The sequence below is a fragment of the Varanus komodoensis genome, unplaced genomic scaffold (assembly GCF_004798865.1).
Source record: "Varanus komodoensis strain SLA01 unplaced genomic scaffold, ASM479886v1 scaffold5, whole genome shotgun sequence".
NCBI classification, from domain to species: Eukaryota; Metazoa; Chordata; class Lepidosauria; order Squamata; family Varanidae; genus Varanus; species Varanus komodoensis.
In genome coordinates this window covers 46,453,410-46,477,656 of record NW_025336087.1, presented here as the reverse complement: position 1 = coordinate 46,477,656, position 24,247 = coordinate 46,453,410, and the positions used below count along the sequence as shown (strand labels likewise).

At 39.5% G+C, this 24,247-nt stretch overlaps 1 protein-coding gene across 1 annotated transcript in view; it reads right to left on the bottom strand.

Annotated features, from left to right (window-relative positions):
* LOC123031584 (guanine nucleotide-binding protein G(q) subunit alpha) overlaps positions 1-24,247 on the bottom strand; it is a 130,528-nt gene that overhangs the window by 73,466 nt on the left and 32,815 nt on the right. Inside the window, exon 2 of the mRNA XM_044446744.1 lies at positions 7,622-7,806. Within this exon, the coding sequence (XP_044302679.1) occupies positions 7,622-7,806 (185 nt within the window). The remainder of the gene's footprint in view (positions 1-7,621; positions 7,807-24,247) is intronic.

Genomic DNA, 24,247 nt, shown 5'->3' with positions numbered 1-24,247 from the left:
GTCTGACTGGGATTGTGACTCGGACTTGTGCTTGAACTCTGACCTTGTGCCATCTTGTTGGTTGCCTAGGTTCTGGTGGGTTTGTCCGTTACCTGAGTACCCATGCCTTTTACGCACTGTACTCTATCCATACTACTTGTGTCTGCTGCTGGCTGTCTTCCTTGCTATTTAGTTTGTAAACCTACCTGTATTAGTCAACCCCATTCTGCCAATGATCCTGCTGGACTTCAAAACAGCAGCACCACACAATGCAACTGTGTTAGGGACAGAGGAACAGGACACAAGTGCCTACTAAATATACATATTTGGGTATTTTTATTTATTTATTAAACTATTTTTATGCCGCCCCATTCGCCGAAGCCTCGGGGCGGCTTACAACAATAAGTTAAAATAATTATAATATAAATCAAAAATATAAACATTAAATTAAAAATACAAAAACACAGTATAAAATAAGCCGCCCTGGCCAGATAAAATCCAATAATATTAACAGTTAAAATGCCGCTTGAATAAAAAGGTCTTCGCCTGGCGCCGAAAAACAAATATGTTGCTTTCCGTTTCCTTTCTCATCAGAGCCAGTCCCTAATTACGCAACCTATGGCTATATAGTCTGTATCACTCCTGAATCATCCCCCCGCCCTCAAAAAAAGGGGAGATAACAGCACATGAGTATCTTATGTAGGTTGGGAGCAGCAATACAGCAATAAAGGTGATCTTCTGTCTTTCTCCTCTAGTGAAAGTATTTGAGGGGGAGGAGACTTGAGCTCTGATCCCCAGTTCTAGAGTCGAAGTGCTGCCTCCAACCTTGGCACTGGGAATCTGAAATGCTCTGACCTTTCAGACACTGCTCCCTAAAAGGTAACAACAAATTGCCATGGCTCATAGCTGAACAGCTTTGAAAACATAAGGACAAGTAATTTAAATCTGTGGCATTAAATAAAGTGCCTAAGTGGAAAAGAATACACATATATTTGAATATGGGGATTTCAGAAAATCTGTGCTGTTTACATATGAAAAAAATGCCACCAAAGTAATTTTATAAATCTGAAATTGGCTTAGATGAAAGCTTTTTGTTTATGTTTGAATCTGGCAAAGAAGTCTTTCGGTGATGAAAAGATAACATCCAGAGGATTTCTAAATCTTCCCATCTACCTATAAAATCAAGATCTACACAGCTAAAACTGATGAGCAAAATGATGAACACAAAATGTGTTCCCTTGGATTTTGCAAAAAGAAAATTTGCTCATGAACCATTCTCATTTGCAAATTACCATTACAGCTCATTTACTGTGCTTCATTATAGAGCTAGCAGAATTACAAAAAAACAATACAGATAGTCTCTCTCCCAGATAACATGCTACGTATGATGTATTTGGTTGGAATATAAGCAAAAAACACATACTTAAATCACTGAAATCTGGATACAATGCATTTTGCCAAATTACTCATGCCTGGTTGCATTCATATCAGACTACAGCCCCTCTAAAACCAAAGATAATTCTAAATGAAAGAGAAAATTTTAAGGGGAGAATGGTACATGCACACAGGCAGGATTAGGCATCCCTTCAGTTTACCCTTTCCTTAATTCGAATGCATGTAGGGAGCAGTTATATCAGCAGATGTTGAGATTGGGAACAGGAATTTTGCAAGGTAGTGTGCAATTCTATATTCGCACATTGTTTCAGCTCTCATAGAAAATGTCAAGCTTTTATGGCTCTTAAACCAGAAAGACAAGAAAACTATAACAATGGGCTATCTTAAGATTTGCTTAAAATGTGAACTTTACCTTAATTCTCATTCCCACCCCGCATGCTTTATTAAATCTAAATCCACCAAATCTGTTACACTGGCCATGAACAAGTCATTTAAAGAAAGACCTGAAAAAGTTGATCATTCTAAATCTTTATGGCAACAAACCATACTTTACAGCATTTGATGCGTGGCTTTTGGGAACATTCATTCTACAGAAACAGTTAGTAAAATGAGGACCAGTCACCAGACATGAACTGGCATCTCTCAAATATATGCACCTCATTTAAATACATCATAACTGTATGCAAATCTGATTAACATATTCACTGTGGAGCTTCCATTTGGACAATGATGAACAAGTACTCTGTTCCTGTTATAAGATAACAATGCAAGGCAGTGCAAATAAAGTCTTTTTGTGAGGCTGTTTGTTGAAAGCAAGGGATATACTCTAAAGAGGATTCCTTCTATCATCTATTACTGGTTAAACTGATGTTTTCCCTGTGCGTGACAGATAATTTATTCCCTGTTGGCTGGTACAAATTGATTTGGACAAAGGAACTACATAAATACTGTATTTCTTTTTAAGTTTATCTATTGTCATATGGCTAAGCCACCACACACACTGCTGAATCACACAGTATTATCAATGTGCAAGTAACACAGGAAGCTCTACAGGAAGACAGCAAAAGAGGATGTGACTCTAAATTTGTCTGAATACAGCAAAGGACAAATCAGGCTATACATATCCTATATATCTATTTCTGGAAAGGAAGAGAAGCAACATTAATACAGCAAAGCTATTTTCTTGAAAAAAAACCTTAAAATTATTCATTTTAAAAGGGCCAAGGTAAGGGAAAAATAGTTTCATGTGAACAGCTTCAAGAAGCAGCCAATGTTACATTCTAATTTATTATAAGTTGCCTTACAGGATAGGCATACAAAGGCACCAAGCAAGTTTAGACACTAGTGCAACCCACACTGTAGGACAAGCCATGCAGTGTAGATCAATCAACTGAGACCCCATGATGTACCCAAGAGACCATGGATCCAAAGGATAATCGGGCAAATTGTGGGTTGCCGCCCCACTTTTCCCCCATCCTATATACCAGCCCTTTTGGGATGCCCATAGCCTTCACCCCCACCCCCCTTTTTGAGGTTATGAAAGGTATATTTAATAAGTGTGCAACATATTTTATTTTTTAAAAAAATATGTGCAAATGTGATCATTCACATAAATGTAAACAGGTGAGTGTCAAACAGCAGGAACTCGCCCTGGACATTACCCCAGCTGGGGCATTCCTGCCCCCTCACTGGTTTCCTTGTCAGCTGGCTGAAGGTGAACTGCAAAGGGAAGCTGTAAGAAAGGGGCCTTTTATGAGGAGGAGATCCTTTTCAGGATTTACAACCTCTGGGTATATCTCAGCCCAACCCCTTCATCCTACTAAAAGAACCCTCTTTTTAAAGGGATCATGAATTTTGTCAGCTCTCTCTGAAACTGGGATTCCCCTTTTTTAAAAGGGGGGAGGGTGCACTTTTAGTCTTTCCTGAGCCCACAAAGGCTTGAGACAAGGTCAGAAGCTGCTCCCCCATGGAGGCCAAAGAGTGTGTGGGGCAAGGGGAGAGCATTTGAGAAGGGATTGCAAAGCCCTAAAAATGCCCATCTCTCAGCAAAGAGCATCCTTCATGGCTTGGTATTCCCTGACTGCCTTTTTTTTAAGTGGGGGGAAGAGAATAAATTTCATGGGTGAGTACCTGCTGCCTCTTGGCAATAGGCACCCCTGGGACACTGTCCTACCAAAGGCTTGAAATCCATCTATTTGAGCTAGTGTAAATTATTGCATTTGTGCAAATGGGATTAAGACTTTGTTAAAATGCATAATCTGTGCATGAGAATAAACTTCAAAAGATGTTGGGCGACTCCTTCAATCTGACACTGAGGCACCTACGAGGGACTGTTCCTGACTGCCAAAACAGGGACCACAAAAGGTGGCTTCACGGCCACCTTCCACAATCCATGGTGGGGAAAGTCACTGTGAGCTCAAAAGGGATCACAGCAGGGGGCAGAGAGATTGTTGCTACCAGTCCCCTCTCCCAAAGGGAGCTGTGCTGCTCTTGCTAAGCAGCTTGCTAAGCAGCCAGATTTGACTTGACCCATGATGAGGCATGTCATGCAGACCCTTCAACATGTGCTGTCTAAAGAATTTTTTCCCCATCCAATTGAACCGCATCCAAGGTTGCCCGTTGTTTTATCTTTTTTTGTTTTGCTTCAATATCAGTCCCTGGAAAAATTTATGTTTGCAATGATTGAAATAGCTGACCTATGTTTGCATTCCATGTATGAAAATGAATTCATTTTATAAAAATATAACTGTAGATGTTACTTCTGAACATGGAACCCATGCATTCTTGATGAAAGGGCTGAACCAGGCAAATGACGCGCACACGCTCACAAACACATGGGGGAAGGCAACAAGGGGCACAGAGTCCTCGGAGCTGGCTGAGTATCTATATAACTTACAAGCTGGTTAACATCTGTTGTTATCAACTGCAGAGTAAGCGCATCCAGTTTCATTGTCTAAAAGGTGCGTTATCAGACTGACATATCCTCAAGATATATATCTTAAGATTTTATTGCTATGTTTTTGGTCAGACGGCCTACAATTAAAGTAACTGCACAAGTCAAGCTAGAAACCAACTGCTTCTGCACAACTATAAGCAGTCCAGAGTGCAGTCTGAGAAATTACAAAATGAGCCCTGCAGGTGTAAAAAGCTGTTAAAAGCCCTATTTAGTATTCTACAGACTCCTGTTCAAGTGATCCTTGAAGGAGTCTTGCATAATTTCTGCTACCGTATTTCTCCAAGTATAATTACCTAAGTTAAAATAAGGGACAAAGAGTGCAGTAAAACAATGTACTATCTCAAAAACAAGGTGAAAATACCTGTTTATACAATTGTCATGGCTTTTAGTTCAAATCAAATCTATACCTTTAGCATAAATGACAGTGTTTGGAATGTACATTTGTTGAGAAACACTGTCCCTTCCCCCTTCAAGCAAGAGATATATTGGTATGCTATCAAACACAGGAAATCAAAATGAAGAAAACAAAGCAGGGTTGGGGATGAGTTACACCTACAAAAGAGAGGGTCTTCATCAAGGGATCCAAACATTTTGACTATTAAGCTTAGAGAGCTGGAAGAGAAGACATTTATGTCAGTTGTGCACCTAAGGTCAGGAGGCTCCCAGAGAAGCAAAAAACACTAGCTACTGCAGATTGTACCTCCAAATCACCAAGTCAAATGAGCTCCTGCTTTTCTGAAGATGTTTCTGCTGTTTCTGAAGATGAAGCACTCTTACTTCGTGTCATATGCTCTGGGGATCATTAAAAGTACCAGCAGGAGACATGACTGCAGTTCCTGAGAGAATCCTAGTCTGGTATGATCTTTCTTGCAATGCTGAAAGCGTACTGCGAACTAAGATTCCCACCTTTCCTTTCCTCTGTGTTCCTTCACAAAGTGTTTCAGAAGCACTTTATTGCCTCACACCCTGCAATGTTATTTCTTCAACTCAAGGTGGCTGCAAGCAGTTCCCAGGTGGTCTCCCCTCTAAGCAGTTACCAGGCCCAGAATTGCTTAACTTCAGTGATGTGACAGCTTCATCTTCATTGTACTAAAAATAATTAGCACGTTTAGAGGTTTCAGTACTTCTTCCTTTCTTCTTAAATAATAATAATAATAATAATAGTAATAATAATAATTATTATTATAAAGCTTTTCTATACTGTCCTTCACCTTGAGCCCTCAGACGGTGATACAGTAAAGCACAGCATTGTCTGAATTAACACAAATAAAACCAATCTATAAAACATTTGAACGTAATATAATATTTAAATCATATTGTGTGTGTGTTTTTTGCACAAATATTTCAAATGAGTGTTTCATGTAACAAATGTAATGTGTCCATTAATGCACAGTTCCACTAAAATCAATTATGCCAATGCGGCATAATTCCTGGCACTGTAGTCCAAATCAAACTCCACACACCACCACACCCACACAGGTTATAACATGTGCTCTGGCTTTCACTCAAGTACAAGCTGAAGTACCATTCCAGCAGAACATGGTATTTTTAGTTTAATGGATAGGAGACAAACATTGCAATTGTTTCTAGGTGAAACAACTCTAAGTATACCATAACGGTGCAATGCTAAGCAAGTTTAGGCAGAGAAAAGCACTCTCAGCATGCCCCAGCCAGCTATGCTATCTAAACTGGCATAGGATTGTACTCTATCAAGGTTTTGACTGATTTAACTCATGCAACCATGTTTAAAATTTCTACATTAGAGGTGCCCAACAAAACAATTTACCATGAAGCTGCTGTGTTGAACAACTAAAATAAACTAGTCTTTAGAGAGTCACCAAACACTAACAAGGGCACAACAAAAACAACACCTGCAGTTAGCAATACTAACTCCAAAAAGACGTATTTTTAAGTTTCACTCAATTCTTGTGAGGCATACAATAATAGATACTTGCATTTAAATAAGTATTTGACTTCAAAATAATGCCAATTAGGCATAAGCCAAACAGCCTTCCCCTCGCTTCATTTCACCATAATGGGAAATTTTAGAAATTTGAACACAAGCCTAGCCAGTGCCATTTAACCTTTCCTTTTCCACAAAACTTGTTGACAAATGCAGGAGTTTTCAAATGTCTCCTGCGGAGAGCTTTCTGATATTGAGGAATTAATTTTCTGCAAACAAAATTCCAGTACTTTTAAAAAGTTAGCATTTCATTATTTCTTTTAGAAAAAGAAAGGGTTTTTTGTGGGGGAGGGGAGGTTGGCAGTATAGCATGAGAAACAACCACTGTATCTCTATAGCATATACTTTATGTAGTTCACAAGGTCAGAAATGAAAGACCTGTAGCTCTTACCAACAAATAAATTAAATAAATTGAAACCAAGCTACATTTGAAAACAGTTGAAATGCAATTGAATAAAACTCTATCCCCCAGCCCAGCCCAGCATACTCCAAATCATTTGTGCATCTAGCTTTGTGTATATACACGTTATCAAGGAGCAATCTGGATCCCTGGATACTTGTGGAATTATTTTCACAAAGCATCCCTCTCTCTCTCTTGAAATCTTCTATCTCTTTCCATAGTCAACACCAGAAAAGCTTAAGAACCTTTAGCAAAATTGTTTTTATCTCTTGTTAATGATATTTTGAATGCAGAGTTATTGCAAGATTCATTCTGTTATTCAGCACTGCTCCTTTCACTACAAACAATTGTATTATACATCTAAGTGGTATTCAGGTAGACAGGCTGCCAATAAAATAGCCTAAGGCATTCCATTATGGGTCAAGAATGGATAAATCACCAAGTCTCAAAGTCTGTACTGTATCAGTTCAAATTGTAACTGGGAACTCATGCCTCCATATAGGACAATTCCTTCCACATGGACAATTAGCATACTGGAGAAAATTTTGGCTAGAATCATACTAGTTTTCTATGGGAAGTGAGGAACATTTGAGCATGTGAGCTCTCACTTGCTGTCTAAAGTTCTTCAACACAGATAGGTTTAACACTTAACAAAGTGCAAGCTAGAGAAGCCAGTTCACAAGACTGGCCCTGAAACAGGGTCACAACACTACTTAAATGTCTCCTCCGGAGATCTTTCTGCCACCCTCTGAAATCAGAAGGAAAATGATCAAGAAAAATATCAGAGCTGAATTCTCTTTCAGCATTGCTACCAATTTTTCCTTCTAGAACCTGGTAAAGCAAATCCATGAGTTCAAAGCTGTCTGATGCAATTCCTAAAAGTATAGTTGGAAAAAACTCTGCTGTGTATTTAATGCAAAACGCTTACCTTATTATGTTCATAGTTGTATGGGATTCTCAGTGTGTCCATGGCTCTGATCATAGACTGCATCGCTGTGAATATATTCTGATACACAAGTTTTGTGAACCCCCTTTTGTCTTCATCAGAGTATCCTGAACCATGAATAATTCTCATCTGTTTGATAAATGTGCTTTTGCCACTTTCTCCTGTACCTGCAAAACATTAAAATGTGGATGTATTATCAGACTACAATATTAACAGAAAATACAGTAATTGCTCATTTGTCCAGTTTAAGATATTGCTTCTTCCCTTTCAACATTTCTACATGATTTATATATCAATGCAAAATTATTGTCACTATTGTTGTTACTCAGTCACTGCCTTTATTTGAAAAAGTATAAATGCAATAACCTTAAGATGCAACATTCTATGACACAATTTCTAGCAGCTGGGGAATACGTTCATCTGTCAATAAGCAAACAGTTTTGTCATCACAAAAATATTACAGCTGTATGAGACTTAACAACGAAACCAGACAATGTTCAAATTTCTCAAATTTGGTTTTGAAGCTTCCCTAATTTGAAATTCCTGCACTATTACAGAATAGGACATACACGCCTCTACACTTGACACCTCTCAATTATAATACACAAACAAAATATGTGGGGCAGTATGCAGTTGCAAGTACCTGTTCTTGACTTTACTTAAGGTTTTCAAATTGGCGCATCAAAAGAAAAATGTGTTAAAGCAAACAAGCATAACATAACATAAAACAGTGGCTAAAAACTGATGGGATCTGTGTGCAAATAGAGAGCTCCTGGCCTGGATTCTAAAACTTACCAGATTCAGCCCAGGTGAACAGCTTAGCTGCCACCATTAAGAAGGCTCTTTTCCCCAACCTATTATAATCCACCCACTACATGGAAGCTGAGGAGAGCCTCTGATATAGATCTTAAGGCATGGGAAGCTTCATGCAGAAATTACCCAGTTGATCATATAAAGGTTCCCTTTAACAAAGGATTAACAATGGGAGTCACTGTAAGATTTACCATTCTACATATATTCATTTGTTACATTTAACTGTAAGCCAACTTTACCATATCTTCTGCCCTCCAGAGTACTCCTATCATCCACCAAGACAGTTAACAGCCTTGCTGGCTGAGGATACTAGATGTTGCAGTCCAACTTATCTGCAAAGCTCCAGGCTGGGGAAGTTATAATACACCAGTCTGTACCAAGAACTAATTTCCCTTGAGGCATTGTGGTGGTGCCAGCCCCATTATGAACATGCAAATGCCACCAGTGACAGACAGGTCAGGGGTATATCATAAATATGTGCTGCAGCCCCTAAAAGGTAATCAACCCATAATGGGATGTTATGTCATGAAATCCAGGTCATATTTAAGTTTTCATGTTTAGAATCCTGGCTCAGAGTAGAGAAAGGAAGATAGAAAATATGCATGCAGGCCCAGGCTCCTTAAAGGGCAGGACACAAACACATGTGTGAAATAATTAAAAACAAAGAATTAAACATGTAAGGGAGGACAACATTATTGTAACTAGAAACAGATTCTTATAAAGCACTCTTGGATGAAACTGATTATCTGGACCCATTTCAGTCCAGCTTCAGACCCGGGTATGGCACTGAATCTGCCTTGGTCGCCCTGTACGATGACCTGTGCGGGGAGAGAGACGGGGGAGTGCGTCCCTGTTAGTTCTCCTGGACCTCTCAGCGGCTTTTGATACCATTGACCATGGTATCCTTCTGAATAGGCTAGTGGGATTGGGAGGCACTGCGTGGCGGTGGTTCCGCTCCTATCTCAATGGCCGATTTCAGAAGGTGGTGCTGGGGGACTATGGCTCTGCGCCATGGCAGCTATGCCATGGAGTTCCTCAGGGGTCCATTTTGTCCCCTTTGCTATTTAACATCTACATGAAACTGCTGGGAGAGGTCATTAGGAGGTGTGGGCTGCGGAATCATCAGTATGCTGATGATACCCAGCTCTACCTCTCGTTTTCCACCAATCCAGGTGAGGCAGTGGCTGTACTGAACCGATGCCTGGCCGAGGTAATGGGCTGGATGAGGGCCAATAAACTGAAGCTTAATCCAGACAAGATGGAGGTCCTGTTGGTGGGTGGCTCGGGACTCGGGATGGGGGACTTGGGCCTTGTCCTAAATGGGGCTGCACTCCCTCTGAGGGACAGCTTCGCAGCTTAGGAGTGCTCCTCGACCCTGAGCTGTCTCTAGAAGCTCAGGTGACAGCGGTGGTGAGGAGTGCCTTCCTTCAGCTTTGGCTGATACATCAGCTGTGTCCCTTCCCGGAGAACGACTGCCTGGCGACAGTGACACACGCGCTGGTAACTTCCCGATTAAATTTCTGTAACACGCTCTATGTGGGGCTACCCTTGAAGACGGTCCGGATATTTCAATTGGTACAGAATAGAGATGCCAGGCTGCTGACGGGGACTGGGCGTTGTTCTCATATAACCCCAGTTCTCCGGCAGCTCCACTGGCTCCCGATTGAAGTCCGGGCCCAATTCAAGGTGTTGGTTATGACCTTTAAAGCCCTCAACGGCTTGGGACCTGGATATCTAAAGGAATGCTTGCGTCCATATATGCCCTTCCGCCCCTTGAGATCAGCAACAGATGCCCTTCTCTAGGAACCCTCTGTGAATGATATTAGGAGGGTGAGTACTCAGAGGAGGGCTTTCTCTGCGGTGGCGCCCCATCTATGGAATGCGCTCCCCAGACAGGTCCACCTGGCGCCATTGTTATTTGTTTTTCGGCGCCAGGCTAAGACCTTTTCATTTAAAACTTATTTTAATTGTTAAATTATTTGAATTAATAGGATTTTAAATTTTTAGCCGAGAATGCACCGGGGGTTTTTAAACTATTTTTTTGAATTGTTATATTGTTATTATTTATGTATTTATGTATTTATGTATCCTTTGTGAGCCTCCCGAGGCTTTGTTGCGATTGGGGCGGCATAGAAATGTTTTAAATAAATAAATAAATGTTCTTTGTCTAAAAACTGCAGCTAAATGCTCAATGCACATTAGAGAATGACACACTGGTGCCTGTGATAACTTATTGGTCTTATTCAAAATAAGTCAGGGCATGTTGCTGCCTCTTCTGAAGTGTACTTGTTTTGAGGAAAACGGCCAATCAACTTTCCTCACATCTACTGAGTCAAGCTCTATTCCTTCTGCAATGTCTGTTCCTGGAAACAGCTCCTGATACAATCATTCCAGCATCCTGGGATAATATGATTAAAAAGAGATCCCATATCTAAGTAGTCTTCTGCCTTCCTCGGACTCTGTTCTTTGACCTCCTACTGTTCTTTGACCTCCTACTGCTCAAAGGATCACAATCTCCAAGACGTACATCAATGCTTCACACTGGCTATTTTCTTGTTAACATTTGATAATTTTCATTATACAGGCCAAGTCTCTAGATGGATCATTTTTTCTGTAGGTGATAGCAATATCCTGTGAACTTCTGTGGGGATCACTCCAACGATGGCTACTTTATACAACTGGACCTCAGGAACAGATGGGTTGCCTGTATCTTTCTTAAGTTGCTTTTTAGTGATCTTATCTGCATCTACCATTCAGAGGTAAAGCTGTACCTGTCTTAGAAAAGCAAGATTGTTGCATTTAAACGATCTGAATATCTCATTTAATTCAATACTTAAGGGGTATTGCCACTGTTTCCTAATATAATCCCACACATCTGTGTTATGTCATTCATGGGAGGAGCACACTAAAAAGCCCATTTGTTAAGTTTTGTTTATTGAGTACCACTGGCTATATTACTAGCAGTCCCTTATCAAGGCTAAGAGCTATGTCTCTCTCTCCTGATTAAGGTATCAGGTAATTTATGTTATGGTCCTCTTTTGCAGGATAATGAGGACACCTTTTTTTGGTTTCTCCATCACACATTTTTCCTGTAGACATTCAAAAACCCGAATTTATTGATGCCAACTACCCCTCTAGACCCTAGAGGTACAGGTGAGTGAAGTTCAGCATAGGATCTCTGGGGCTGAGGTATGCAGCTGTCTTAGCTGGTCAGGGCAAGCCCTCCATTTCTAACTTCTCTACTGGCATTTTTGCCTCCAGGAGACACTTCGATTATCACAAGAAAGAGAAAGAGGTTTTAGTTTCTTCTTTGCCAGAGGGCTTCTTCTTGTTGGTATAGTTGGTGGGTGTTTCTGTCCTCTAGGGCTCAACAGACAGGGAGAAAGTATATAACAACATAAAGGAACTGAAAATATACCTAGTAGAAAGGTCTGAGTTTAAATTTAACCAAATTCATGACATTGAACCATATTTTAACTGCATTAGTTTATTCTTAGAACCCTTATGTAAATAATAATTTAATTCCTACTAATACGATGCTTTGTAGTGTACAAAGCATCATATTAGTAGGAATTAAATTATTATTTGCATTGCTTAGTTTTTACTGGCAGTTAGTCAATAAATAATTTATTGACTAACTGGCAGTTAGTCAATAAATTATTTTTCTTTCCCTCTTCTCAGCTAAATGATAAGACCAGCACATAGTACATGGAGCTGTTTCTTCACTGCAAGAAAAAAAAAAGATTTAGATATTGTCAAATGAAATATACTAGAATGACAAAATATATCTGTTTATCATGTAAATAGTGTTGCGTGGAAAGTAAAAATTCATTCGTAGGTTTAAGTGAAGAGGAGCACATTGATGAGAGGGCAATAAGTTTTTGTCCCAACACTTTGGCTCCGGAAGTTCTCTTTCTGTTCCTTTAAGAGCTCTAGCATTATCGCAAATAGTTTCCTGTTAGCAACAGCATCTTCAAGTACACCAAACAACTACATCCAAAACATACTATCTTCATTTGTGACAAGATGACACCTGATGATCAGGAAAATATGGACCAAGCTTTTGCAAGAGTAATATAGTCTTCTGATTTCATGGCAACTAAAAATGCATCCTGGCAGGAACTTTTAAATGACTAAAGCCATCGTAGCATTTGTCCAATGGACATTCTTTGAGCAAACCTCTTTTAAGAATCAGAATATAAACATGCGATGAAATCTGTGCAAGGAAAAACAACAGTGTACTGCCTTGCAATACTTATAGATGGCTAGACAAAAGTGGAGAGAGGGGAATCAAAAGCTTTGTGATAACGCCTTTTTTTTAACATAAGCTCTGAAACAGGAGAGATGTACTGTAGAGTAGATTCACTGTAAGATATGTGAATTTCTACTATGTACTGACTTGCTGATTGAAAATGTGAGTAACATGAAAGTAGCATGGAAGATCATAATGGATAAATATCCACATAGTACTGCAGTGGGATGTGCATGTCAAGGGTTAAATATGCACCCTCTAAAAGTTCTACAAAAGAGCAGAAGAAGTTAAAAACGTCTCTTGCATCGGACTGCTCGTCTTCAGAATGAAGGAAGAAGGACAAATGAAAGAATACAATAGTGACCTCTGTAGCTCTGTAGTAAAACTCAAAGGCGTGGAGTGGCCATCTCTCTTGAAAGTTTTTTAAAACTTTTTTTAAAGTTTTAAAGTAAATAAAGTTCCTCAAAACTGTAAGGAATGCTGGTGCTTGGTGAAGTTGTCTCATGGGTTCAGCTGCAGAACTTCCTGAAGATTCTAAAATAAATTTCTTCAGCAATCATGGCATCTGTAACAGATAGTTAACTTTGATCCTTGCTAAATTCCTTACCAAATGGACAAAATAAATTATTTGGGGGGGGGGGGACTTAACTGGAACTTTACTTACATGTACAAAAGAAAGTGAAATATTTTATTAAGAAATGGCACCAGGCAAAGACCTTTTTATTTAAACGTCATTTTGATTGTTAATATTATTTGTTTATTTTATCTGGCCAGGGTGACTTATTTTATATTGTTAATTTGTTTTATATTTTTAATGTATTATATTTTAATTTATGTTGTGAGCTGCCCCGAGGCTTCGGCGAATGGGGCGGTATAGCAATGTTTTAAATAAATAAATAAATAGATAGATAGGTAGGTAGATAGATAGAAACTTTGTTGCTACCTAATTCTTGCCTCTGCACATCTGTTGGATCCAAGATTTAAAGGCAGAGAGACATGATGATACTGCATTTGACTGGACTACAGCACACTTGAGAATTGATTTTGGAAAGTACTTTCAAATGTTGCAGAAGATGAAACATCTTTAGGAATTTGGTCCAGGAATGCAGCCTGGGATTCTGTCAAACATATACCTGCAGCATAGTGACAAGCCATTGCACAAAACAGGCTCTAATTTTACTTGCTTTGTCCTTACTGCAGATTCTAAAACATGTGAAAAAAGGTGCAAATAAAGACATAAAGTGATGTGTGAAAGGGTAGAAAAGTTAGTTTTGATTCAGACAAAACTTCAGTATTTAGAAATTCATGATAACTATGACAAAGATGAAGAATCACAATAAATAGAAACGGCTAGGAATGGCCTAGAGAGTTAGACTTATGAAATTTCATCTATGTTCCCGGAGTCTTGGCTCAATCAACCCTTCTTCCTCTTTTTGCTGTTCTTTTTATGGTGAATGTCTGCTTGACACTGTTTAGGAGACAACTAGAGCACCCGTAATTTTCTTTGTTTTACTAATATTGACGGCTTCCTCTATTTTTATTGTTTTTTGGTTGCTGCTCATAAACTGGCAAAATCAAAGCAGTTTCTTACAGTTCAGGAGACAAGCAAAAATTGATTGATTAATTAAATTTAAAAAGTAACTGCAGTTCACTGTTGTGTCTGAATAAACAATATTTTTCATATGCCAAATGTGCTGTTGTATGACACACCAAGTTATAAATAGATCATTTTATGTTGCTAAAGTAACAAAGTGACTTTCAATCTGCAAATATTGCATTTTTTCCTGGGGGAGAAAAACAGCCCCTATCCCAAAAAAAAAGTTTTACATGGCTTCAACTTGGAGGGTAGTTGTTTTTTTTTAAATTTGCATCTCAACAGGCCAAAGGGACATTTCTGTGGTTCTCTGGATTGTGTCCTAATGGTATTATGCACAAAAGCATTACATCTGTGAGACATACAGTGGAAAACCACCTGAAGCATAAAAACAAATTATGCTCAATATGAACTAATATATGCAAAACCTCATACTGTACTTCCCTAGAAGTACTGTGATAAAACAGAAACCCAGTTCTGTGTTTCATGTTTTTAAGAATCAGCAGTCGGGTGTAGTTTTGGAATAACATGTGTTTTTTGCTTTTTTATAGTGAGAACAGTATTTCTGTTTATAACCCAATGATAACCAGGATAAGTGCTATAGTCTCAAAAGAAGTGTATTTCTTACAGGTATACTTGGCTTTTTCTTACGTGCCTAATATAACACAGAATAGGGTATGGAAACAAAACAAAGCAAAGCCAAATAAAGAAGACAAAACAATTAGTCACAAGGTTTAGTCAGTTTAGCTACACTTCCAAGTTAATTCCAGGCAGGAAATAATTTAAGTCAGTGAGCCATTGTTTTCAACATATTTATCATTCCAAGTAAAGGAATATATTATCTGTATTATCAGTTATCTAATATATTACCAGTTAAAAGGTGCAAACAGCTACACATCTAATACAACTGTGTATTAAATATTTCCTTGGCTGTTGCAGGATCATTCCAAAAACCAAACATCCCCCATACAATTATTATTAAACTTATTTCTTTATTAAATATATTAATATCAGTTTGCTAGCATCTGGCTACTTTCAGACAGCTGAATCCTGCTTTCACTGGTTATAATCATTTTCAGCACTGCAACAGCGTCAACAAACAAATCTAATATGAACACATTTGCATCGTTAATGGAGTAGGTGTCAGATTTAGTACAGAAGTGAGGAGCTCTGATGCATGAGAAAGTTAGAAGGAGAGAGAAAACAAGGTGCAGAATATCAATCAGCTTTCTAGAAACCATTTCAGCTAAGACATTGTTTGTTTGCCAACCTGATTCATAGCACTGAGAAGCCTCCGGAGATTTATTGCATGGATCAAGTGTGCACAATATGCTGTGGCTTGTCACAAGATATTTAACCCATAACAAGCTGCAGTACCCAAGATGCTGGGCTGCATATTCAAAATGACAGCTGTGCAAAACTCACAGCTTCATCATGGGTTGCATAAACCATGATGTGCTGTCACGTTGTGCGAACAGCTCCAGGGTCTCCTGGCAAGCCTGACATAGTGAACTCCTGCAGCATCCATATGAAGAACCATGTAGGATCCGGCCAAGAAACCAACTAGTTGAGCATTCTGCTCACACAGTGCTCCATCAACAGCCCATGGAAAACCCACAAGCAGGACAGGAATGCAAAAGCATTCGCTCACCCAAGTTCCCCAGCAACTGGGGTACACGGGTGTACTGTCTCTGATTCTACAGGCAACATAAAACCATCAGGGCTAACATCCACCATATACAATTTCTCCAAACCTCTTTTAAAGCCACCCACTATGCTTTAGTCACCAAGAAAAAGGGTCAAAGCAGCCATTTTCATTAAGTTTTAGAGTGGGGGAGGGAGGGTGGCATGGGCATTTCTCATCTTCTCTCCAAATTTCAAATTGGGGTCTGAGTTACTCCTTTTGCTATTCAAAGCCTCACTACTCTGAGGCACTACTATTCAGATAATTACTTGATGTGACCTACAGAAGCATCAGTTTTACACAGGCTGAACTTACTGTGCTACGAGTACATTAAGCAAACTTTAATGTTAATGGTGTACTGATGCTGAAGTTAATGAAGAGAACCTTGGGATATGGCATATGCTTTGGGCTTGGCATGCTATTTTAATCTTGAATACACACAATGCTTCCTCAATAATGTCCCTGGTTCAAAGTTCATCAAGAGCAGTAAGTTTTGGCCCAGTAATTACTAATAAGCTTTGGACAATACACTTGAAGATTAACAGTCAGAAAGATAAAGGAACTGTTGATTAACTTGTTTGCTTCTTCAAGATCATTATTAGGAACGCAAAGTGCAAATTGCATTCTGAAACTGGAAAAAACACTGCAAAAGTCTACATGATCACTTCATGCAAGTTACTGCCCATAGCAAACCATCAAATCAAAAACAAGAAAACTGGCATGCCCCTGAAGATTGCACAGCAATATAGGAGGTGGTAGCATTGTTTTTTGCTTTGCTTAAAAGACTACTTATAGACTTTTATTTCTAATAACATGCACATACATGTGAAAAGTCACATACAAGTACACACACACAAATGAAGACCCAAATGAAGACCCAAATACACAAATAAGTGATGCTGCAAGTAGTTTTTAAAATTATAAATACCCTTCAGCATGTCAGTTTTCAGACCAGCATACAGCAGCTAACAAACACAAAACCAAGAAAACAGCAGGTAAATCTTTAAAAACTGAGGGAGGCAGTGTCATGGAGTGGTTAAAAGCACAGGACTGGGACTCAGGAGATCTGGATTTTAGTCCATGAACAGCCATGGAGTGAGCTGAGTGACTTTGGGCCGGTCATAGATTCTCACAGGGTTGTTGTTGTGGGGATAAGATTGAGAACAGCAGGAGGAGAATGATGCAAGACACTTTGAGTTTGTTGGAAAAATAAGTGGAATAGAGATCTGATGAATAAACAAATAAATACTTTCTAAATAAAATTATTAAAATGCCTAAACAAAACTGTTTTTGTTTAAATAACAGCAGTGCCGGTATTATGCCCCCATATTCTGGTTAATCAGGCCTGCACTGCTGCCAAGTTGAGCCTAGTTGCAGACTCTGGTCTCTAAGACAAGTCGCAATCTGTGCATTAAAAATAAAAGCTAAGGAAATTTGAACAAAATCAGGTGATAGCCATAAACAGGAAGCCAAAACCAACATGGTCCCACTGTAATTTATCCAATACCAGTCAATTTCCATAAAACATGGAAGTCAACACATGTGCTCCCACTGTGATTCATGCAACTAGTACGCTGAATCCCACATGGTCCTTGTACAATTTGCACAAAATTACACAATTGGTGCAAATATGGATCTAAACCCCTTATGGTCCCAGTGCAATTTAACACAAATTATACTAGAAACATACCAGCTTTTGGCTTCCAATTTGTGCAAATTGTGCTATGACTAGTGTTGTTCAAATATCCGCAGTTGGTTGTTTTTTTAAATGCACAAATTGCTGACCATCACAGAGAAGGATGACCATGAGAAAAACCTTAATTCAGGCTGCTTCCAATCATTGGATTGCAAGTGGACAGGAAGATAATTGCACTCAGACAGGCAGGGTTTCCCTGTTTCAGCACAGTATACGCAGTCAGGGTGCAACTCTAGAGAAAACCCCCTCTTATAAATCTGACAGAAGAGGTAATATAGAGAAGAACTTTGGCAAATGATCTTAAGATAGACAAATCAAATTCTAATAGTTCATGCTGGAAACTATTTATAATGCAACTCAGAATGATCAGTTTCAATGAAGTAACGATAAGGCAAAAGATGACAACATGACACACATTAATAATGGGTGAAGGGGCAATAAAGTGCACACACAAGACAATTCTAAGCATGCCTTAGTGTTCACTTAACCAAAGACACACACTCACAGGTAGGATCAGCATATATTTCTCAGAGCTCTTTGGAAGTTTACTCCAAATGTTTTAATACACCCATGTTTGAAAGAAACCACAGTGTTCCCTGCTTAACATATGCACTGCACTGCAATGCAACATGCACATTAATACAGATTTATTAAGAAGCCTACTGTTCCACACTTACAGTAAACCCAGCCCAACTAAAGATACATTCTCAGACAAGTTAACTTTTCGTTAAATAACAAAACCAATTCCTTTCCAGAGGCATGTAAGGCTCTGTTGGACTGGGTGCTGTTTTTTCAGTTACTGTTGTGTTTTTAATTGTCCTTTTAATGTATTGGTTTTATTATTATTTTAATGAAGTTTTTATTACCTATTCTTGGAAGTTGCTTCGGGTGGCATTTTCTTGGCAGAAAGGATATAAAACAAACAAACAAACAAGCAAGCAAAACAAACTTTTTAAAATGTACAACATACTAAGGAGACAGTTTAAACTAAAAACAGGCACTTTTTCCTCCATGCAATTCTTGCCAGTTTCATGGATATGCATGGTGAAACGCCTAACAGCCAAGATTCCAATTGCTGCTCAATTAATTGCTAAAATAGGAGTACTTAGGGTGCATTAACTACATTTAAAATCTAGAATGTCAATGCCATACATGGGTTCTACAACATCCTAACACCCCTCCAACCAGAAGACCACCATGCTAGGATTACTCTTAAACTGTTATATTTAAACTATTATATTTAAGATTAGAGTTTTATAAATATCAACTTCTCTCTGGAAATGATAGAAAATGAAAGACTGATTTTACAAGTCATACCAAGTTTGAAGGTTCTAGAACTGCATTTTAGTTCTTCTTAGACTTTCCTGAGTTGATGAAACAGGTTGGATTTTGTATTATTTTCCCTCCACAAAGATCATGTGAAGTAGTACAGGAATGGAGAAAGTATTTTTACCCAGAGAGCAATTTAAAATATTTTTGTTTACCAAAAGGTCAGAAGCTATCTCCCAGGCTTAGTTGGGCATCTGTGCACAAGTCTGCACATTTAATAGATTGTCAAAGATAGCATATTAACTAATACTTCTTTTGAAGCAATTTTATTCAAGAGTTAGAAAGCAAGGAACCACAGCCTACAAATTAAGAACCTCAAACCAAGTGAAATGCATCAGACAGATAATAAAATCTGCACCCAATGAAAAATTAGTTTGAAAAAGTTGATAGAAAATCTAAGAATATGTTCAGTGTAACACCTTACAAAGCAGTCTGAAACTTGCTGATCTAGAGAGTTGGAGGAGGGTTAGGATAAGGTAGAACCCATTTACGGCACTGAAAACCCAGATATGCTACTGGGGGAATTGTTTCACTATGCTGTCAAAACTCCACCAGTGGAATGTTTAAAAGTGGGGCAGCAAGTGACACTTCATAGGAGACCAATCACATTTCATGCACATAACGACAACAGAATTTCATACACAGTCAAGGGCTGCATACAAAATGTTCTCCCACTGAAATAAACAGGAGGGAAAATGTTTAGAAAAATGTTCTCCATTCCACCTTCAACCCATCTGAGAAAAACAGAGGGAACAATGTGTTCCAGTGGGACACCCAATCACATCCTATTACCAACAGTATATAGAATCCCCCTCACAGGCAGAACACAAGTCTGATGATAGGGTGTGCAGCATGGTGCTAAAGCGCTTCAGCTTCATGTCGTACACACTTAGAGCTCGTACAGGGATATTCTAGTAACGGGATACTACAGAGAAAGTCACTTTGCATGCAGAAGGGAGCCTTCTGCACTGAGAAAATAGACTTCACATAAAAAGGGGAAACTTTATGTTTGTCTTCCAATCATGCATACGAATTTGAGCACTTTGCCTACTTAAAAGTAATTCTTCCTGGAGCTTTATTATAGGTATCCTATAAGGTAATTCTGCTAGCATGGGATAACGATTAGCATGCTGGTGTGTTAGACTAGTCTCCACTTAACCATGAAGCCCACTGGCTGACACTGAGCTACTCACTGGCTCTCTGCCTAGTCTGCCTCACAGGACTGTTGTGATGATAAAACTGAGAGGAGGAATACTATGTAAGCTGCCTGGGGATTCTGGCAAGAGAAAAAAAGTGGGATATAAATGTAGTGTAGCAATAAAAAAAAAAAAACCTCACCAAAACAACAAGAAGGGGGGTATTTAGAGCATGAAATATTCTAAGTAAACAAGGTACAGAATCTTTATTATTTTAGAGCTGAAGAGAAAAGCCAAATGAAAACTCCCATGCTATTTTTAAATGTGATTTGGAAAGAAACTAATAAAAGGATCTATGTTTGATCGTAATTATAGGAAAGGGTACTTTTTGTGCATCGCTTTGTCATTATAGCACAACTGTGGCACAAGCTGGCCACAATTAGGAACCATTTTTTGTACTGGGTTGTTGGGAGGATGAGTACATATATGCTGGTTCCCATGAGTTCAAGTTCTATCCACAACTCAAGAGTTCCAGAGTCAGGTGACATGATCCATGAATTTAATGTCCCTAGGTTGTTCATTGCCGCAGCAGAAGCGGACGAGCATATGGGACCAGCATGAGCCTTTGCTGATTCCTCCTCAATTTCCCCAACAATTCACAGTTAACACAGGTTTTTGTGACATGGGAATTGGGCCAATATCATGAAAAGGGAAAACAATGAGGATTTAGTATGGCTCCTAAACACTAAGTAAAGCAATCATTTAGCAGATAAAAATGTCATTTTCCCTCTCTCTTCAATGTAATACTTAGTGATGGAAACATGTGGATCACAAACTGTGCAATCAATCACCTTCACAGGTTCTTTCATAAGACTTGGGTTTCCTTCAGTAAATAGCATTTTCCCCCAAAATATGCTTCTTTCACCACTGAAGGTTCATATCATTTGTGTGAAACCACAGGGAAACCACCTGCACAGTCAGGCAGTCTTAGACAAACCAGTAAATAATAGAAATTAGTCTAAATAAATATTATGGAGACCTTTAAATGGAATCTGCTTTTCTTCAAGTAGTTATCAATCTTCCTGCAAGAGGAAGATTGATTCCATGGAGGACATTTATATAACTGCACCTTGTCGAATTCACCACATCATTTATGTTAGCCTAGTCACATGTTAGCTAATCACAAAAAAAGTTACTTCACAGGTCATTCCGGGTAATGCTGAACACTTCCCCCATTGCTAGCACAAGTTATTGTACTGATCTTGAGACAACTACTGTGTGCAGCTCTCCACTCACTTGATATTGACCAACACAGAGTAATATATGAGCATCTTTAGGCTTAACAGGGGCACTCAGGAAAACTTCATGGTCAAGTGGGGATGTGAAAAACCTAGTCCAGGTCCAACCCTCTAGCTATTTTACCACACGTAATTCAGTAAGGTATATCACTTATTGTCTAGTTTACTATAGTGAAGCCGTACCAACATCCTCATAATGTTCTGACAGAATTACCCCAATTCACTTAGAACAGACTTATACACAGATCACCTTTAGCATTTGATTGGTATTTTTTCAAACTGTTTCCAAGTCTTTAATCTGGTCACTGCACTGGTAACATGGACGAGTAGGTACACACCTTTAACAAATGTTTTAACAAATGGGAAACACTACTATGATGCACCAAAGATAGTTCAGATTCTGAAATTTCATCTCAGAAGAAATACTGCCAGTACACTGCACAAAACTTCAGTCTAATTCTAACATTAAAATTTGTTGGCTGGCCTCAGGACCTGCTTTCCTCAAGTTGTTTCATTTTAGTTTTTATCACCTCTCTAGTTCTGAAGATATTGTGCTGGAGGCATTCTTTTTAAAAATGAACCCTGCTTGATAGGTCGAGTTCTAAAGGGAGTTTGTCTGGAACATCTGAATAGGAGCAGATTGCTAAGATTGCTCTATAACATTCCAGGTCCAGTCAAACATTACCACAACTAACACATCAAAAAATAAACATGAAACAATTATGTCCAGAGCTCTGTAGAGCAAAAGCTATGAGCAAGTGAGTGTGTCATGCAATGCTGTGGTTACATAAAGAATTCAAGGTCCAGCATGATGAGAATGTAGATGTATACAGACTTCTTATTCTTCCAACATGTACAAAGAGAGCGTTTTGACAATAAAAATATACAGCAGAATATGACAACATTTCTGAAATGTCAAAAAGTGATCACTCTTCTCATTCAAACAAAAACACACAAATGGAGCTGGGAGAATTTGAGGGACATAGCTGTCCTTTTTAGTTTGAGGGCATCAGGTTGGGAAAAGGTGAACTAAACCTCAGTGTTTATTTATGTTATCGCTGCCTTGCGACACGATAAAGGGCGGGATATAAAAAAATCTAAACAAACAAACAAACGTTACCTAGCTACCTGCCCCTCCCCCACTGCCTTTTTCAGAAGAACTTGGCAGGGAGGCTGGGCCCTTCAGCTCCTTGCACCAAGAGGCCAGAGCAGGGCAAGTGATGCTCCAAACCTTACAGAAGCTCGCAAGTGAGACTTACTTGCAACTTCGAGCAAATGGAACATCTGCTGTTGCTGGCTAAAGAGAGCTTGACCCCCAGCTGCACACAGGGGCTGCATCTGACAATAATGCAAGGATACTCAGAATTCCACATGTTAGGATGCTGACAAATATGTTGCCTAGTGAACAAGGCTCCCCTTGCAGTATAGCATTTATTTTTCTTTTCTGAGCATTTAAGCCTGGGGAACAGTTCTATTTAATTTAAAAGTTTATTTCCATATTTTAAAAACTGGGTAGTACTCTCAAAGAAAGGCCTTTAAAAAGGGACACCCACTACTAGTCTTGTTATGGAAGAAACGTTGAGCTCACTGCAGTGCTTAATGATAAAGTCAGGCGCTTACCTGTAACTGTGGTGCTCCAAGTGGTCACTTGCTCATTCACACATAAGGGCTCTGTGCCTGCGTGCAGCCCATTGTCAGGAAGAGTCTACTGCTAAGTGTTACTCTGGACTGGAGCCCTCCCTTTCCTGTTCCCTGCATCTGTGAGGAGGCGCTCCCCCCATTCCCCAGGTCCCTTGAAACTGCCCATATGTCTCAGGACAGAGGGGAGTGTTGAACTGCCTCAGTCCAGCCCCTGTGCCCCCTGCATGGGGGGGGGCGCAGTTGTCCTCAGTTTGATACCATGTGAATGCACAGATGACCACTCAAAGAATGATGGTTACAAGTAAACAACCTGTTTTTCTTCATTGTGGTCTCTGTGCATCACACATATGGGCAACTAGCAAGCTTACCCTGAAGAGGATGGCAGGATGGTGTTGCCACTGGAGGATTGTGGAGGGGACTACTCTGCTGAAGGAGCGGTCTGCCCTTACAGGAATGTCCAGCCTGTACTGCTTGATGAACACTGAGGGTGTGGACTGTGTAGCTTGCTCTGCAAAGATCCTACAAATGTGTGGACACTGCCATTGCTCATATGGAGGGAGCTTTTGGAAGGGCCAAGAGCAGTAGACTGGTGGGCTTATATATAGGTCAAGGAAATGGTGTTTCAGACTGACACTGGTAGTGTTTGAGTGCAGCGAGAAGAGTTTAAGCCCTTTTTGGAAGATCATGTGTAGAAATCAGAGGATGAGCTCGACTGTGGTATCCCATGTGTTGAGGGCCACCTGTCACATGAAGGTGGTGATTGCCTGCCATTTGGCTAGGTAAGACTTACCTGTTCCTTATTTCAGGGCAGCATCAAGAATGGTTCTGATGCCCTGAAGCAGAGTATTAGTGGGATTTATGGTGTAACACACCATACTGGTTGGAGTAGAGTGCTTGATGTTGGGGTACAGGATTTTGACTTGATCTCATGATATCAGGTCTGGGCTGTGAGGGAGACTGAGCAATGTCCTGTGGCAGAGGCACAAAAGTCAAGTGAACCATGCTTGCCTTGGCCATCAGGGGTATTGAGGAGGATGCAGTCTGTCTTGTCCATTCTAATCTTTGCTAGCACCCTCATGATCAGGGGAAAGGGGAAGAAGAGGTGGGATAGTGCCCCTGACCAGTGGAGGAGGAATGCATCTCTTATCCTACATGCAGACCATGT